Source organism: Sorex araneus, chromosome 6 (assembly GCF_027595985.1).
Source record: "Sorex araneus isolate mSorAra2 chromosome 6, mSorAra2.pri, whole genome shotgun sequence".
NCBI classification, from domain to species: Eukaryota; Metazoa; Chordata; class Mammalia; order Eulipotyphla; family Soricidae; genus Sorex; species Sorex araneus.
In genome coordinates, this window is record NC_073307.1 from 31,487,374 (window position 1) to 31,505,842 (window position 18,469).

General features: G+C 39.2%; 1 protein-coding gene across 1 annotated transcript in view; it reads left to right on the forward strand.

The window, feature by feature from the left end:
- FBN2 (fibrillin 2) overlaps positions 1 to 18,469 on the forward strand; it is a 276,352-nt gene that overhangs the window by 61,363 nt on the left and 196,520 nt on the right. The window contains exon 6 of the mRNA XM_004609828.2: positions 15,884 to 16,081. Coding sequence (XP_004609885.2) covers positions 15,884 to 16,081 — 198 coding nt within the window. The remainder of the gene's footprint in view (positions 1 to 15,883; positions 16,082 to 18,469) is intronic.

Below are 18,469 nucleotides of genomic sequence, written 5' to 3' on the forward strand. Positions count from 1 at the left end.
ATTGGTTTCTTTTGACTTGGGGTCAGTGATGAACCATTCTGCACTTTTACTCATTATGTGCTAATCACCTGACCCTATTGGTGATCTTTAAGGTATTGCTTCTCTAAAAATTGCTATGGAAAATAATTTACATTTATAATGTATCTTTAAAATTCTCAAGTGATTTTTCATGACTTATCTATAATGGCCCAGATACTTTGGAGGAAGCAGACACAAAACCCAATACCAGCCTAATATTGCAGCTCATGTTGGATGTTTACTGAGTGAAAGACTTTTTCCCTCCTATGGATACTGTGTCTGACTTTTTAGACACTTGACTAGCGTTGCCTATTGTCCGTCCTAGCACTGCAGCCTCTCTCAGAATTACTTGTAGTTTCCCCACTCTGAGAACAGAAACTCAGCTGCTGATAAGATTTGAGGTGGGTTGGGCCCATTACATTGCTATGTCCATGATGAAATGAAATTTCCACACCTGAGAAATACTTCACCACAAGGAGCAGCTCAGAGTCGAAATCCAGGCCAATTTCAGGCATTTGAGACATGCCGGATCGCTTTGGAGGCAAATCAAAGTGGCCACTGAAGCATTTAATGAGTTAGACTTCATTTATTAGCTTTAAAAAAAAGGGTTACAGTCTTAAAACTTAGGAAAGACTGAATGTGCAGTTGCCCCTCCTTATCCGTGGTAAGATATTTTGCAAGAGAGAGAAGACCATATTCTCATAACTTTTATTATACTATCATTATAAATTCTATTTTATTATTTACAGTTAATATTTTAAAATAGCTTGTTATTGTCATAACTCATAATTTAAACTTTACCATTGGAATGTATAGGAAATTAATAGGATAAAATATCGTAAACATTGGATCCAGTACTATTTGAGATGTAAGGCCAGCTCTGGGGATTTAACAGCACTTCGCCCCAGTGGATAGAGTGATCCACCCCTGTATAGAACAGAGCACTAAGAAGGCAGAGCAGAAACTATTGCTCACACACAGGAGCCATCCCTGCCCCCCCAACCCCTGCACGAGAACTATGATGGTTAAGGAACATGAGTTCTGCGGTGAGGTACATTCTGGCTCTCTTATACACCCTTTGTGGGATATTTTGCACTTTGTTTGGGGGCCACACCCAGAGGTGCTCAGGGCTTTTTCCTGGTCTGGGCTCAGGGATCACCCCTACTAGATTTGAAGGACCATATAGTGTGCTGGGAATTAAACCTAGGTCAGCTGTGTGCAATGCAAACACCTGCCCACTATGTTATCTCTCCACTGCCCCCCTCCATGGAATTCTGAGTTTTTTTGTAGCAAGCCTACTCTAGTCCATAAAAAGAAAGCACTTATACCAATAAAATAAGAATCTGGTACAGATAACATAAGTGGCAGAGGGGATGCACTGTACAGACTTCATGGTAGGGACTGATAAGAGCTAGGCATGACTCACAGTTCCTAGCGTAACCTTTTAAGGGACTGTGGCCTTAGCACCTGCCGTGTTCATTTCCCTGTGGTATCTGGGACCACCACTTCAGTATTCATCCATAGAACTTCCTGGAATGATGGAAATGTTCTTTATGCTGCCAGTATGGTAGCCACTAACCACATGTGGCTCTTAAGCACTTGACATGTGGCTGGTATGATTGAGGAACTGGATGTTTATTTAATTCAATTTAAATTTTAAGTTTAAATTTAGAAAGCCACATGTGGCTAGTGGCTACTGTTTTGGACAGCACAGCCATAGATTATAACAAACCACATGGATGTAAGATTTTATAACTGCTAACATTTCTTTCCGTGTCACAATTTCTATCATTCAAAAGTTGCTTGTGGTCTCTATAATAAGAACACTAGGTTCTTGTCTGATGGGTGCTGTCAGCCGTATTCTTTAAAATTCTGTGCAAAGAACTGTGGAAAATTTCAGGTTTTCACAATGTAGAAGAGAAAATAAATGTAGAAACTCCACAAGTTAATGACATATCACTGAGTCAATTTACTGGTTACATCCATGACTAAGTATTTTATCACCGTTTTCCTTTTTTATCACCTTCTTAGTAAATAAATGACATTCACTTTATATGTCACAAAATTATAGTCAATTATTAAGGAAAGCTTTTTTAAATTAAAGGGCCATGGTTTACAAAATCACTAATAGCTGAGTATTAGGGACACAATGATTCAACACCAGTCCCTCCACCAGTGTCAAATTCCCTTCAACAGTATTCCTAGATTCCTTCCCTGTCCCAACCCCAACTCCACCCCTGCCTGTCAACTTGACAGGCACAATGCAAAGTTCCAGTGGTTACCACTTAGATCGGATGTTTTCAGTTCTGTTGAGTCTGTATTTGAATTTTCTTTCTTTTTTTCCTGTGGAGGTCACACCCAGTGGTGTTGAGAGCCTGGTCTTTTTGGCTCTGTCAAACTTGGGAAGATCTCTTTGTAACTGTAACTCTCTGAATTTGCAGTTTTTCTCTTGGTGTTTGGTTATGTAGTTTTTAGTTTATAATTCTTACACCCTATTTGTTTCATGGGAAGGAGAGGGAAATGATCCACACCCAGCGGAGCTCGGTAGCTGTTCCCTGCTGTGACAGGATTGGGGAACTTGTGTTCTAGTCCTTTGAGACGTCTGCCAATCCCTGTCCTCTTAATGAAATATAATTTTTTTATTTTACTTTTTTTGTCTCAATGATTTAGACTTATATTCCTTTCAAACATTCTTTCATTTTAAAAAATATTCTGCTACTGTATTGTCTTTTAGATATTACTTGACTTTTTTTTGGTTATTGTTCTCTAGTTTCTGCTTTTTAGTGATTCTATTTTGATTATTTCCTTAAGGACAGATGAATATCCAAGTTTCTTATGTTGATCAGATTTGCAAATGAGTCATTAGATATCAAAACTAAGTATCATCATCATCATCATCATCATCGTCGTTGATTTTCTCGAGCGGTCGATTTTCTCGAGCTAGGACCATCTCCATTGATCTTAGCCCTGAAATTTTAGAAGCTTCTCTTTACTCATCCTTCCCAACAGTGCTGAATTGGAGGATTTTTTAGGGTCAGGGGAATGAGACCCATCATTGTTACTGGTTTTGGGATAAAAGTACACCTTGGGAAGCTTGCCAGGCTCTCCCATGTGGGCAGGAAACTCTGGGTAGCTTGCCAGGTTCTCAGAGAGGGGGAAAAAAACTAAGTATATTCATATATATTGTGATTTCAATATATTATGTGTATTCCATTTTTTTGCTTCATGTGTATAGTTACTCTGCTTTCTGGCATTTTATGTTTTCACCTTTGTTTCTATTTTTTTCACACCCTTACTTCTGCTGCCCTTCTTCCTTAATTAAATACATTAAACTAGTGATTTCCTCTCTTCTACCATTATATTGAAGCCTCTAGTCTTCTCTTACAATTTTTTATAGTAGTTAAACAAAGCAATACATATTTCTCTCACCCCATACTTTACTTATTCAGTCTCCCAGCCTTCATGTTGAGATACTAGGAATAATTGTTTCTCAACTCCTAATTTTAGCAAATGCTTCCCTAACCCCCAATTCATGACTTTATTTTGAACTGTTACTGAATTGTTTTTTACCATATTATGAGTTTGTTTCAAGACTCCCCTCTTGAGAATACTGGTAACTAGCAAATGCGGTGCCACTATTACAGCTCTCTGACGCACAAGAGGGCTTCCTCTTGTAAGTCAGCTAGGTCATTGACAGATATCCCTTGCATCCTTGAGAAGCCATATGATCTGTGATCTTCCTTGTTCTTCAGCAATTCCTTAAAGTTCCCAAATAATTTTTAAACGTTACTAACGAATTAGATAGCCTTTGCTCTCTCCTCAGGAGAAATTCCAGCTCCTCAGTTAGACATTAGTAGTCCACTGTCACAGAGTAACAAGAAAACATCTTTTTTTTGCATTATTGAGGTCATAATGTTTTCTGGGATGTTTTTTATTAGACTGCTAGTACAACTCAGACATAACCTGGTGCCATGCCCTGTTTAGGAGGGATTTACTTGATAAAAATTTCAATTAAAAATAGCACATTGAATCCATGCTCTTATATAAGAGCTTTGCCAGTAAATTGGGTCTAACATTTTTTTTTTTCACCATCAAATGTAATCTACTCTTGTAACTTCATGTTTGGATCAAGAGATCTGTCAGATCTGTTGAAGCACTGGTTGCAAGCAATTCTGTTTCTGACTTTATTAGTAATGGATAGATGTTTTGTGAGTATATATTACTTACTCTTGCAATTGTTCTTGCCTTGTTATTTTAGGTTTTCCTCAGATCATAGAATTTAGCACTTTGTTGAGGTCCATGTTTTGTGTTAATCATTTATGTATTGGATCCCCTAATTCATAATGAAAAATTTTGTTTCATTACATTACTTGCTCAAAAGAAACAGTACCCTTCTACTTAAATAAACATTAACAGGTTTTAAGTTCATTCATTGGAATTGTTCTTGAAAGTGCACTTATTCAGCTGAAATATTAAAGTTTGTAAAGTTTGTAGGCCATGAATTTTGTTACTACATTTGTGATGGCTTTCATGCTTATGAAATTTGACATCAAAGATAGCCATTTTATTTGCATCATTGGCCAATGCCTAATTATCTTTCCTGTCTCTTCATTCTTCAAGAGCCCTTTGATGTCAGCATTAACTTTGTGCTTTGAAAGGCTACAGAGAATAATGGTGAAAGACATCCTTCTTTGCTGAGTCCACATTCAGCTGAAATATTTAATAATGGTTTTATATTAGAAACTAAATGCAGCACAACTGTGGCAATTAAAGTAATTACTTATTATTTGTAGAAGCATTCTTTCATGATTCTCACACTGCACATAGAATTTCTGCAGAATATAATATGGCTTGGTGGAGACTCCTCCCTGGAAGAAACCAGAAGCAAAGCAAGACTGGCTTTTTAAATTGGGGAAATAGAAAATTGGACTTGGTGTTAGTTGGAGGCATTTGTAGGGGTTTTACAGTTATCTTTTAAATTGTAAAGAGCTCGGTCTGTTGAGAAGCCAAAGATCTGAAAAGCCGAGATTGTGAATGATCTGTATCTTGGATAGAATAATCACAAGAAATTTGGTTTGGATATGGTGGGTTTTCAAATCAAATCTCAGCATCATTTTTTTTCTATCTCTTTGAGTCTCTACATAGGACTTTGTCTCTGATTTTTAACTTTTTATTTGAGAACAGTTGAAGATACCTTTTGATTACTTCATGATTAAAGAAGACTTCCTAGAAATGGTGATTGTAAAGTACTTGCTATACAGTTAATTTTCTCTCTTGATTTTCAACAAAAAAACAGTGAGATTCTACTATAACTTAATAGCAATGATGAGATCCTATTTAATTACTTTATATTAATTTATATTAAAAGTAAGCCACTCAGTACTGGAGAGGATGAGATGCACCTCCTCTAGAGTATTCTGCTGAGGGTGTGAATTGGTAGCACCAGTTCTGAAAGATTCTACAATTTTTTCACACTGGACTCTGTACTCAGCAGTTACAGTACTAGGTATTTGCCTTTTAGAAAAAAACTTGCTGAAGGAAGAAGGATGGAGTCAGTGAGTATGACCATGCAGCACTGTGTATTTGTAACCAATTGTAAACACCGTAAATTTCAGAATACATGTGCCAGGTGTGGCAGGGAATGTTTCCCTACCCTTAGAAACAAGTTTATATATGACAACATTTAAAAGATTATTTGGCTGCTAAAAATTTAGATTTGCTTTCTTTAAATATAGTTCTAAGCATCACTCATTCATTGAGCTTCTTCAAAAAAACTTGCCTTGGAAAAATGTACCATCTTAACCATTTTTATTTTTATTGTTCTAACGACACAAAATAGTTTTTTGAAAAACTTGACTTAGAGAACTGTGAGGGGAAAGTAGAGAGATATGTGTTCAAGGGAAAATACAGGCTTCTCCAGAATGGAAAGGTAGGGGAAAGTTTGGGGGAAATTTATAACAATTTCTCCAAATTGTCTTGGCCTAGAGTTCTCTGCAACCATAAAAGTTAATCTGGGTGTTGTCATAGAGAAAGCTTTGGATTTTAATGGTCTCTTTATATTTTAATTCTGAACATTCTCCCCTGGTGCAGGGAGGCCTGGCGGAGCCCTGGGCACATTTCCTGACCATCCTTGGGGAAGCAGTTAGGCCGAGATGGAACAAAATAGAAATTAAACCAGTCGGGATTGGGCCGGAGCAGGCCAGAAACCTCTCCGAGCTTCGGTTCTCTGTGATATTATGAGGATAGCTTCTATACCTATTCAAGTCCAAGAATGGGCTCTCCCACTGGGTGTTATTTTTTGGTTAGTTTGGGCATTTTTGTTTTGTTTGCGGGGGGGGGGGCACACCTTGTGTTGCTTGAGTGGTCTTGCTCCAGGGGCCCGAGCCTTGGTGGGGACCAGGGGTGCCAGCGATGGAACTCAGGCTTCCTGCATGCAGAGCAAGTGCTCGGTGCGTTGGGCATCACTCTGACCCAGGATTTGGGTGTTTAATTGCCGAGAGGGTAAGAGAATATTGGGAGTGGAGACAGAAAAGTGCAGGGGAAATCAGCAGGCACTTAGGGCTTCCAGGCTCTTGGCTGAAATACTTCTCAGTCTCTGACCTTTCCCAGCAGGCTGCTGACGGGAAGTGTCTGAAGTTCTCCAGCCAGTGAGGGACTGAGCGGGATTTGAATCCAATCCAGTCAGAAAGGATTTCAGGGGCCAGAGCCTTTGTACAGAGCTCTTGTGTTGAACATGGCCAACCTGGGTTCGACCTCTAGCACCCCATATGGTCCCCCGAGCCCGCCAGGCGTGATCCTTGAACGCAGGACCAGAAGTAAACCCTGAGCATAGAGGCAGGAGTAAGGCCTGAGCACCAACATGTGTGGCTCCAAAACAAAAATAACAAGCAAACAAACAAAGATTTCAGTCACCAGCTTCCCTTTCCGCCACAGGCTGTCTTCAATTTGGGGCTGAAGGGGGAGGATGTCACTCACTGCGGGCAGCCGTCTTGTGCACTCCTTCCGAGTGCTTAGTGGGCGCGTGTCTGCACGAAACACCCTCCAGACTTGACTGCCCCGCTGAGCGCTAATTTTGGAGTGCCTTCCACATGCTTATATGTTCACATTATATTTGGAGATTCTCTGCCTATGTGCAATAGAAATTTCAAATGGCAAAATTACAAATACAGGTAGTTAGGAGTGAGGGTGCTTAAGCCCTCCAGATCATCCTGAGTACATTTTGGTGTAAAGCCTTATTTGCCTTTGGAGACTGCGGGTTTGATGAGTGGGCCCAGCCTTTCTGTGCCCGATGGTAGACTAAGGCTGAAAGGTTAGGGCACTTGCCCAGGGCCATAAAACCAGGTTTCTGATGCTGGACCTCTTTGTGCTGTGTGGTCCCTCTCATCTTTTGGGAACCAGGGCTTGACTCAGCCATCTTTCTTGTGCTCTCAAGCTCCTCTGCCGCTGGGGGTGTTGAGTTTAACTGAGTAGAAAGAAGCAGGAGGGGCCGAAGCGATAGCACAGCAGGTAGGGCGTTTGCAGGAGCCGAGCCAAGGAGATGGCCCAAAGGGCAGAGGCTCATGAGCATGTGCCTTTGTGCCTGTGTGCCACCCCTACCCCTCTATCCCACTCCAACACTGCATTGTGAGTGACCCCAGGGCACGGTTGGATGTGCCCCCCATTAAAAACAGGGAGTGGAGAGATGGTACAGAGTAAGGCATTTGTTTTGAATGTGGTTGATTTGCTTTCTATCCCCATCACCACATATGATCTGAACACTGCCAGGTGTGGCTCTCAAAAGTAGGGAGCTGACAGTTGTCACCATGCCTCCCCTCTGGGGGCTCACTCTTACTCCCACACAGGCAAGGGCGAACGCAGCCGTGGTAGGAAGAGGTCTCTGAAAGTCCTGTTGACAGGGTTTTGGATTCTGGCTTAACTCAGTTGTCTCATATTCACAATGTTATCTTCATTCTCTGTTTGAAAACTAAGTAAATAAATATTAAGCCTTAGAAGACAAAACCTTTCCATCGCCAAAGGTGAGCCAAATATTTAAGAAAACAAACAAATAATATGCATAGCACAATCTAGTGTGTGATGCAATATTTTGTTCGTTTTATTTGTTTAATTTGCTACCACAGCTTTATTCGTCCACAGTGCCCTTTTCATCTTGCAAAGCTGAAACTGTACCCATTAAATAAAGTGAAATTATACAGTATTTTTAATTTCTTTTTAATTTTTTTTATTTTTTAATGAATCAGCATGGGATACAGTTACAGACTTACAAATTTTTGTGCTTACGTTTCAGTCATACAATGATCGAGTGCCCATCCCTCCACTAGTGTCCGTTCTCCACCACCAGTGTCCCCAGTATCCCTCCCATCCCACCCCTATTTCCCCCAGCCTACACCCCTTGCCCCACCCAGCCTCTGTGACAAGCACATTATTTTTTACTCTCTCTTTCCTTTAGGGTGTTGTGGTCTCCAATGCAAGTATTGAATGGCCATCATGTTTGGTCTATAGTTTACTTTCGATAGGCATCTCCCATCCTGAGTGGGCCCTCTAAATACCCTTTACTTGGTGGTCCTTTCTCTATCTGAGCTGTCTTTCCCCCCAATATGTGAGGCTGGCTTCCAAGCCGTGAAGCAAACCTCCGGGTCCTTTTCTCTACTATCCTTGGGTGTTAGTCTCTCATTCTGTTGCTTTATATTCCACATATGAATGCAATCTTTCTATGTCTGTCCATCTCTTTCTGACTCATTTCACTTAACATGATACTTTCCATGTTGGTTCACTTATATCCAAATTTCATGACTTCATCTTTTCTAACAGCTGCGTAGTATTCCATTATAGCAACATTTCTTTAACCAGTCATTTGTTCTTGATCACTCTGTTTTTTTTTCCAGATTCTGGCTATTGTAAACAGTGTTGCAATGAACATACAAGTGCAGTTGTCATTTCAACTATACTTTTTTTGCATCTCTGGGATATATTCCCAGCAGTGGCATTGTTGGGTCAAATGGGAGCTCAATTCTGATTTTTTTGAGAAGGGTCCATACTGTTTTTCAAAAGGGCTGAGCCAGTTGGCATTCCCACCAGCAGTGAAGGAGAATCCCTTCTCCCCACATCCGTGCCAACACCGATTGCTTATGTTCTTTTGGATGTGGGCCAGTCTCTGTGCTGTGAGATGATATCTCATTGTTGTTTTGATCTACATCTCCCTGCTGATTAGTGATGAAGAGTATTTTTTCATATGCCTTTTGGCCATTTGGATTTCTTCTTTGAGAAAGTTTCTGTTTATTTCATCCCCTCATTTTCTGATGGGGTTGTATGTTTTCTTCTTATAAAGTTCAAACAGTGCCTTGTATATCCTTGATCTCAACCCCTTATCAGATGGGTATTGGGTGAATATCCTTTCCCATTCTGTAGATTGTCTTTGTATTTTGGTCACTTTTCTTTTGAGGTACAGAAGCTTCTTAGTTTAAGATAGTCCCATTTGTTTATCTCTGTTTCCACTTTGAAGATACCTTTAGCATCAGTGTTCAGTGTCGTGGAGGGTTTTGCCAACCTTGTCTTCAATGTACCTGATGGATTCTGGTCTGATTTGGAGATCTTCAATCCATTTTGGTCTGACTTTTGTGCATGGTGTTAGGTCTAGATCTGAGTCCATTTCTTTTCATGTATCTGTCCAGTTTTCCTAGCACCAATTATTAAAGAGGCTTTCCTTGCTCCACTAAACAGTGTCTTTAAGTTTCATTCCTAGTTTAACATGTATGAAAGTTTTCTTCCTTGGAAATATTGAATAATCTTACATTGCATATATTTTGTGTGATCATTGATATTTCAGTGAAGACAGCTTGGGTTGCATCCGTATCTTGGCTATTGTGACTAATGCCTGGCTTGACAGATATTTTTTCAAATCCCTGCTTCACAAATTTAGGAATTAATCTTGAAATTTTCTTTATTTTATTACATTTATTGTTTATTTCAGTTTTGAGATCACAGCCAGCAGTGCTCAGGGGCTTCTGCTAGTTCTGTGCTAGTGAGTGTCACCCTTGCTATGCTGGGGACACCATGCTTTGCGGGGTTCAAACCCAGACCTCCCACGTGAAATAAATGTGCTCCAGCCCCATGAGCTGGCCCTTCCTTGAACTTTAAAATTCAACCTGAAAAATATTACTAATCTATTAATAAATTTTATAGATTATAGTAGTTGCTTTAAGAGGTCTTAAAATCATATTTGTTGCCATTTTCATATTTAATGGAATACCTCCATAGTTTTAAAACTGCTTCTGTATATAAAACACATCAAATATCTTCATTATGTACCTGTATTGTTTAGCGGAAAAAACCTTTTGAAGTACTAAATAACTCATAAGTCTAAGTAAATACAATATATTTAAATACTTAAAACTTAGAAACATAAATGTGTATGGTCCTAAAGTTCATATAAAACAATTCAGTTCTGTGCTAAGCATAGACATTTTAAACTAAAAATCACAACTTTAAGAAAGTAACATTTATTTATTTTAAATTATAAAGCAGTCTAATAGAATAGGCAAGATGTGATTAAGCATTGCAGATATGTTATTTTTGCACAGCTTCCTTAAAGCAAAATATGACTTTGTTATCTTAGACAATTCTGTATTTAATCTAAAATTTTCTGAGTTTGACAGATGTCTTTCCATTCAGGAAGTTAATCACCATCTATCTTACTTGCGTTTATTTAACTTTGACTTTTTAAACCCAGGCTGAAGTATGGATTTGAAAACATCCAAGTGAACATTTGCTCAAACCTAAGGAAACAGTTCTATCATCCCATATGGTTTGGGGGATTTCTTCTAGACATGTTGCAGTCATATCTGTGATCAGAGATTTCAGATGGCACACACCCTGGGGTTCTCGGTTACAGTTGTAATGGATTCACTAAATGTCATTTATAATTTCTATGCCCAACAAATACACATATTCAATGCCTCATTAGCCTCAAGTCACGCATATTTCACAGCTTTTCATGGCACTCACTCATGTCTCGGTTCCTGCCCAAAGTGATCACTTGATTATAGGTTTCTTTTTTGTCTGTGCTTGTTTTGGGGACACAACTAGCAGTGCTTGGGGGTTACTCCCAACCTGGTATTCAGGGGTTGCACCTAGATGTACTAAGGGGACCATCTGGTGGGGCTTCTCCATGAAAATCCTGAACTCTGGCCTTTTTCCCATATAATTTTTGTTTTGGAATTTTGATTTCTGAAAATGGAGCTGTATTCTTATCTAAGTCAAAAATGATGAAGCTTGATGGGAAATTCTACTTCGTTGTAGTATTTTCTATGATCCAATAATTGTCTGTATGCCAATGTAGGACTACATGGAATTCAGGATATCTTAAGGGCCTACCATTTAATTCCAAGGGGTGGCATTTACAGTGTAAGTGGATAGTACAGTGTATGTAGATAGTACCTCTTAGGTACAGTGTATGCAGGGTACAGTCTATGCAATTATAATCCACTTAAAAAAACCATTGATACTCTGTGATTTCTCCTATAGTACTGTAAATGACAGTCTCTCCTGCAAATATTTTCAACTTTTGCATTATCACAAGAGTAAAATAAATGATATTACAGCCACCTGGACATATGATCTGTTGATATCATTGTAGTGGTGTTGTCTACTGCTGTAGGGGTCTCTTGGGGTCACACAGTACATTGTATTCTTCTCTCTCCCACTTTTTGTTCTCATGGAGCTGAGTATTAGGGCTAGAGCCTCACATACAGAAGAGAAGTATTGAGCTACATTCTCCCACACTTCAGTCTCTCTACTTTTTTTTTTAAAAAACCCACATAGATCCTATAGTCTGTAGTTTCAAAACAACGTCTTAGTACCCTAGCTACTTTGCTTTTCTAAATATACTTTTTCACATGTGATGGACAAATTCCTAACAGTGGATGAACTGAAACTCAGACTGAGCCTCTGAGTTGTGGAGAGCTGCTGAGAAAAGCCAGAGGTCAGCTTGGTCTCATCTTCTTTCCCTCCAGAGAGAGGCCTGAATGTCATTTGAGAATCCACTGGCTTCTCAGGTCAGCTTCCTCTCCCAGTCTCCTCAGGACCTTCTTAAAGTCAGCCTCAAGGATTTGACATCCCAGTGAACTTCTTCAAAGACTTGTAATCACACCTCCCCTTTTATGAGGAGAGCCCAAGGGGTTGCAATGGGCACTGCTCTGTGCCTGCCACCTTTCTTCCCTTGGGTTACAGGAAAAGTGCTTTCTTCTCCCTCAGTAGAATAATTTCCCCACACAGTTCTGTTTTCACTTTGGTTTGACTCCTCAAGATCATACTCTTTGTGCTCATTTACCCTCTTTTCCAACTGGGTCATTCACACTGGCTCTTAGAATTAATCTCTCAGAGACAGATGAGAAGCAATAGGGGCAGGGATCAAGGAGATTCAGGTACATTGGTGGGATTAAGGAATGATAGAGCTAAATATTCAAACCACTGAGTCAAGGACACTGAAATGATGAGACCCAAACTTTAATAACCAAACATAAAAAGGTGCCTGTCAAGATGGCAGGTTGTGGGGGTACCAGGGTGGGAGAGAACCTGGCAACACTGGTGGTAGGAAGTTGACATTGGTGGAGGGATCAGTGCTGGAACATTGCATGTCTAAAACTCAACTCTGAATAACTTTGCTTTAATAAAGTATTTCTAAAAGGAATCTATCTTCCTTGAAGCAAAACAAAAAATACAGAAATTTTAGAAACAAAATAAACAACAGTAACAAAATTCTTAAAACTTTCCCCTTCAGTGCCAATTCAATTTCATATCTGTTTTGATCTTTATTTTCCAGAAACTTCTCCAGAGGTGGTCTGGTTGTCACTAAAGTTCCATTTTAAACATGGTTTTCAAGTGGTGTTTATCATCTCTAGCTATATCAGCAGGACTTGTAATTTAAAAATTTCCAAATATGTGGAATTCTTTTAAAGTAAAATGGTAGCTTGGGCAATAATGAAATCATAAAAAATATTACAAGGATATGGCTGAATTGTAGCTCTCATTGTTGGTAGGAAAATAAGATGGTAACAATGTTTTGGAAAAGAGTTTGGAAGTTTCTTAAAATATTACACCTATCGGAACTAGAGAGATAGCATAGTGATAAAGCATTTGCCTTGCATGCAGACAACCCATATTTCACTGCTGGTACCACTTATGGCTCCCCACCGCCTCCCAGCTCCACCAGGAGTGATCCCTGAGTTTAGAGTCAAGAGTAATCCCTAAACTGGGGGTTTAAACCTCCACTCACACCCACCCACATGTATTCCCTGTACAATTTCACAAATGCACACTGATTAGCAGATGTGGTAATCCACATAGTAAAGTACTATTGATTCATTAAAATGGTTGAGGTTGGGGCTGGAGCAATAGCACAGCGGGTAGGGCGTTTGCCTTGCACGCGGCCAACCCGGGTTCGATTCCCAGCATCCCATATGGTCCCCTGAGCACGGCCAGGGGTAATTCCTGAGTGCAGAGCCAGGAGTAACCCCTGTGCATCGCCAGGTGTGACCCAAAAGGCAAAAAATAAAATAAAATAAAATAAAATAAAATGGTTGAGGTTACTTGTGCTACAGATGGATAGTCTGCAGCTAAATTTAATTGCAGAGAAGAACCAGACAGAAGAGATCAAATTGTATGATTCTATTTACATAAATTGTCCAGAAAAGACAAATTTAAGTGATAGAAAGTAGCTTATAGTTGCTTCGGCCAGAAAAATTATACATGTGAACTTCATTGTATGTGTATAGATCTAAAAAAAAAGTTGTTTATATTTTGGTGAAAAGTGTGCCTTCTTCTATTTGACTACAACTTGAAATAATTTATTGTGTCATAGTTATTAAAAATGACAAGATGGTGTGTTATATGAAGAAAATAGATTAGTTTAAAAATTGATAGCCCGTCCATTCATGGAGTGGGAAGCATGCTTATTTGTATCTCTGCAAGTGGTTGACATAGCTACATGTATTTACAAAGTTTTTCTCTTTCTTTTTGTTTGTTTCTTTCAAAAATAGTGATTTGAGGCCAGCACATCTGTTGCTCTTATGCAGGAGATTAGAAGAAACTATTTTGGTTGAAGTTAGTTTCAGAGTACAGAATGTTAAATAAACTTGCTAAAAAAGTTACTTTACTTTATTTCTTTATATTTAACTTTTAATTTCATTTATGACAATCTCATTCTTAAGTTTTATAAGATTTTAAGTGTTTTTTGTCATCTAGAATTCTCTAGCGTCTCATTTTTTTATTAGATTTTACTAGATTTTAGGGCTACATAGTGCTGGGGGTCCCTCGTGCTGGTACTTGGACAATGTGATGACAGAACCAACCTGGGCCTCAAAACTTACTCTGAGCCCTTTGAGCCATCTCCTCCTACCCTATAACTTCTCATTTTTATCCATATTTGATTTCTTTTCCTTGTACATATTTTATTAAATGCACCATCATTAACAACTCATACTTCTTTGGATGTGAAATTGGTTTATTCTTACAAAAACTTGATATAGAGTTCTTACTACCCTGATCAAATGGATTGGGTCATTTGCATTGGGTCTGATAATCAAATCCTAACAATCCTGTTGCATTCCTAGAGTTAATAAATAAACTACATCCATATAAGCTCTGTGAGGTGTGTGTGTATGTATGTGTGTGTGTGGGGGGGGGGGGACTTTTCTCCACATTTCCGTTGCAATTTTGTAACAAATGAGAGATGATGAATTCAGAAAACTGACTTTTTTCAGAATTCTAGTAGCAAAACTCAAAAGCTAATGATTTGAGTTCTGCTTAAAAGATTTTATACTGATAATGTAAAAAAGGTTAAACTTTAACAGGAAGAGGGATAGAGAGAATTACTTCCAAAGTACAGACTTTGGCATCTACATTTTGAGGATATGTATAGATCTCTTGAATATCTTTGAAAAGTGCAGTTTTCATTCACTGATTCTAGAGTGGTGTCTGAGTTTGCGTTTCTAGCCAGCTCCCTCAACTCCCAGCTGAGGCATGTTGTTCTCTTTGAGATGCCAGGATTTGAAGTTGGGCTGCCCTTAGTGAAAGAGTCTCCCTGTAGATTATATGTGGCTGCTTTTGCTAAGGTTTTTATCATTATTCTTGTTACAGAGCTAGACAACAGATAGTCAGCCATCTTCTAGAGAACAGACATTTACTGCAGAGGAAAGAATTCTTACCTAAGGCATTGAGCAGCCTCATGTTCCTAATGGAACTGAAACATACTATCAAGCTGTTCAAACCGAATGTTTATAGATAATCTAGACAACCCTGCTCTGTGTGTACTGTGGAAGGAATAAATCCTTATTGGTTCTGTTTTGATTTTATGGGTTCTTGGCAGCCTACTTAGAGAAAGAAATTTTGGCTGGGTGAACAAGAGTCCATACCTTTAGGGATACTCATGGAGATCACTGAGAGGAGAGTATGGGGAAATGGGTGGCTGAGACCACAGTGTCCCAGACAAGGCACAGTTCCCTCTATCTCTGCCATGCAGCAGGCCAGAACTTCTGACTTTTCACATAAAGCCAGAAATACAAATTTAGTGTTGGCTACCAATCTAAATCTTTTTAGAATATTAGACATGCCAAAAAAGCACATCTGTGTTCCAGATACAGTCCTTGAGCCACCCATTTAAAATAAAGGTTTAATGTAGAATGTATTGATGTCTTCTAACACACTTGTCATGATTGAAAAATGATGAAGCTTCAAAATGGAACTCTCTAGCATTTTCTGTTTCTGGCACTAGGAAATAAATAGTCTTGTTTCATGCTTGTGCGGGCACTAACAGAAGATTGGGGTGCGATAATGAAGCCTGTCTACCCATCCTTTTTTTTTAACATTCCAGATTACAGAACCGGCCCCTGCTTCACTCAGGTCAACAACCAGATGTGCCAAGGGCAGCTGACAGGCATCGTCTGCACCAAGACTCTGTGCTGTGCCACCATTGGGCGGGCATGGGGCCACCCCTGCGAGATGTGTCCTGCCCAACCTCAGCCCTGCCGAAGGGGCTTCATCCCCAACATCCGCACTGGAGCGTGTCAAGGTGAGTCACCCCTGGGGCCAGGGTCCTGCAGCTGTACACAGTGAGGGCCTCTGCTGCAGAATCTCAATGCTGTTCCCCAGATGGACCACATGAACAAGCCTGATTAGAGTTGCGGTACCTTCAAGCGACAAATTAATCATTGCAGTACAACTCTTAACAGAATCGGAGAGAAAGGAGAATGGGGAGAAAATAAGAAAAAAGATATTTAAATGCAGTTTAGAAGACTGTGTACCATCAGGGGATGCACAGCACAGGTCTTAAACTGATGGCACTGCCGGCCTACCTTAGCCCCAACGTGCTATACCCAAGTAAATATCCAAGAATAATGACATTCTCTCTTTTGAGTTATAAGAACCTGAACCCAGGTTACATGGAAGTTTAAACCTTCCCCTTTTCTGGTATGGTTCTTAGAACTAATTGTGTCTTTCAAGAAAGGAATATCTCTATCTATGATGAGATTTGCAGCTTGGTTGGTCTTCTTTCCAGGCAATTTCTTGGATCTGCCAAATTATAGATCCTGTAAGATAGGTTTTGAATCAGGACTAGCTTGGGGCTCTAAGAATCCTGTAACAGTGTACTCCAACACATGCAGCTAACGGTAATAGTTTTTCTTAAAGAAATTCTTTTTGTTGTTGTTGTTTTGATTTTTTGATGGTACATCCAGCAGTGTTTCAGGGATTCTCCCAGCTCTGTGCTGGGAACTGCCCTGACCATGATGTTGAACTCTTGCATGCAATCAGACAGTGCTTTGCTTGTGCTGAGCCCCTTGAGCTCTCTGACTGACCCGAAACAGCTGTGTTTGCTAATTTTCAGCCACCATGTTTTATTAAGCATTTTTGACAACTTTTCTGATACTGGATATGTGAAACCCATCAAAATGGAAAGTTATTATTGTTTATTCAAAGTAATGGTATTATTTATATCTGAGACAGGGAAGAGTGGTTAGGGTTATTTGTTATAATTAAAATGACGACTTTGCACTTGATGTTAGTAACAATGCCAGAGGCAGAAATTCTCTATCAGCTCACATATATGGTTCATAGCAGACGTTCAGTCCAGTATCCTGAAACCCAAATGTGAAGTGTAGTTCTGAGGATTCTTCAATTCATGGAATAATAAAATTTTATGTATTTAGGTAAGTGTCTCCTTTATAGTAGCTTTCAAAAATTTTCATTGTGTAGGTTTATAAAAGGTAATATTGTAAAATTAAGTCCCATCTAAATTCTCGAACTACCCCAGGATGACCATGTAATTCAATGTATTGGCAACTTTATATGTAATTATATGTAAAAGCCACATCGGCTATGTTCTTAGATTGGTTTTGTGTGTTATCTCTTGAATCACTATCACAGATCTAAATATTATTGTTCAGATACATAAGGTTTTTCAATGTGCTTTTTTTTTTTCATTGTGGGTGGAAGAATTTTTTATCTTTGATTGGGACTAGAGCTATAGCACAGCGAGTAGGATGTTTGCCTTGCACGCAGCTGACCTGGGTTCAATTCCTCTGTCCCTCTCAGAGAGCTGGGCAAGCTACTGAGAGTACCCTACCCGCACAGCAGAGACTGGCAAGCTACCTGTGGCATATTCGATATGCCAAAAACAGAAACAAGTCTCACAATGAAGACGTTACTGGTGCCCGCTCGAGCAAATTGATGAACAATGGGACGACAGTCCTACTGTGCTACAGTTTGATTGCCAATGTATTTATACAGAATTCCTGTTAAAGCAACCATTTTTTTAAATCTATATTGATCGTATATAATCACTTCCTAGATTTCTTAGATTAGATATAGATCACCGAACAATTTATATAATATAGATTGCCACTGAAGATAAAATAATGTGTGATCCTACTAGATTAGAAAGGACTGGGTGTTTTTGATGGGGGTTGGGGCATTGCGCTATACCTGGCTGTGCTTAGGGTTTACTCCTGGGTTAATCTGGGGAGCAAATCGACTGCAGGAGATTAAACTCAAGGCAGTTGCCCTATGCACTATTCTACCACTCCAGCCCCTAAAACCTGACTGGGTTTACTAGCCTAATATTTTTTGGTAGTTTTGTAGCCCTTACAAAAGCTAATATGCTTGTTTATTTGAGCCCGGTATTGTAGTGGGACAGAAATCTGTTCTACTTAATATATCTGAAGAATTTAGAATAGTACTTGGAATGTAGCAGGTAGTATCTTCTGAATTTAAAAAACTGAGATCAGAATGAGTCGGCTTGCCCAAACCATTATTTTATAAAAATAGTTGTGGCTGAGAAAAACCCTACGGCCATCCAGTACATCTTACATTATTGACTCACATCTGTACTTAGTTTCTTGATATTCTGTCTCACTTATTTTTTTCTAAATATCATTCCTAAAAATATGTGATTTTATCTTAA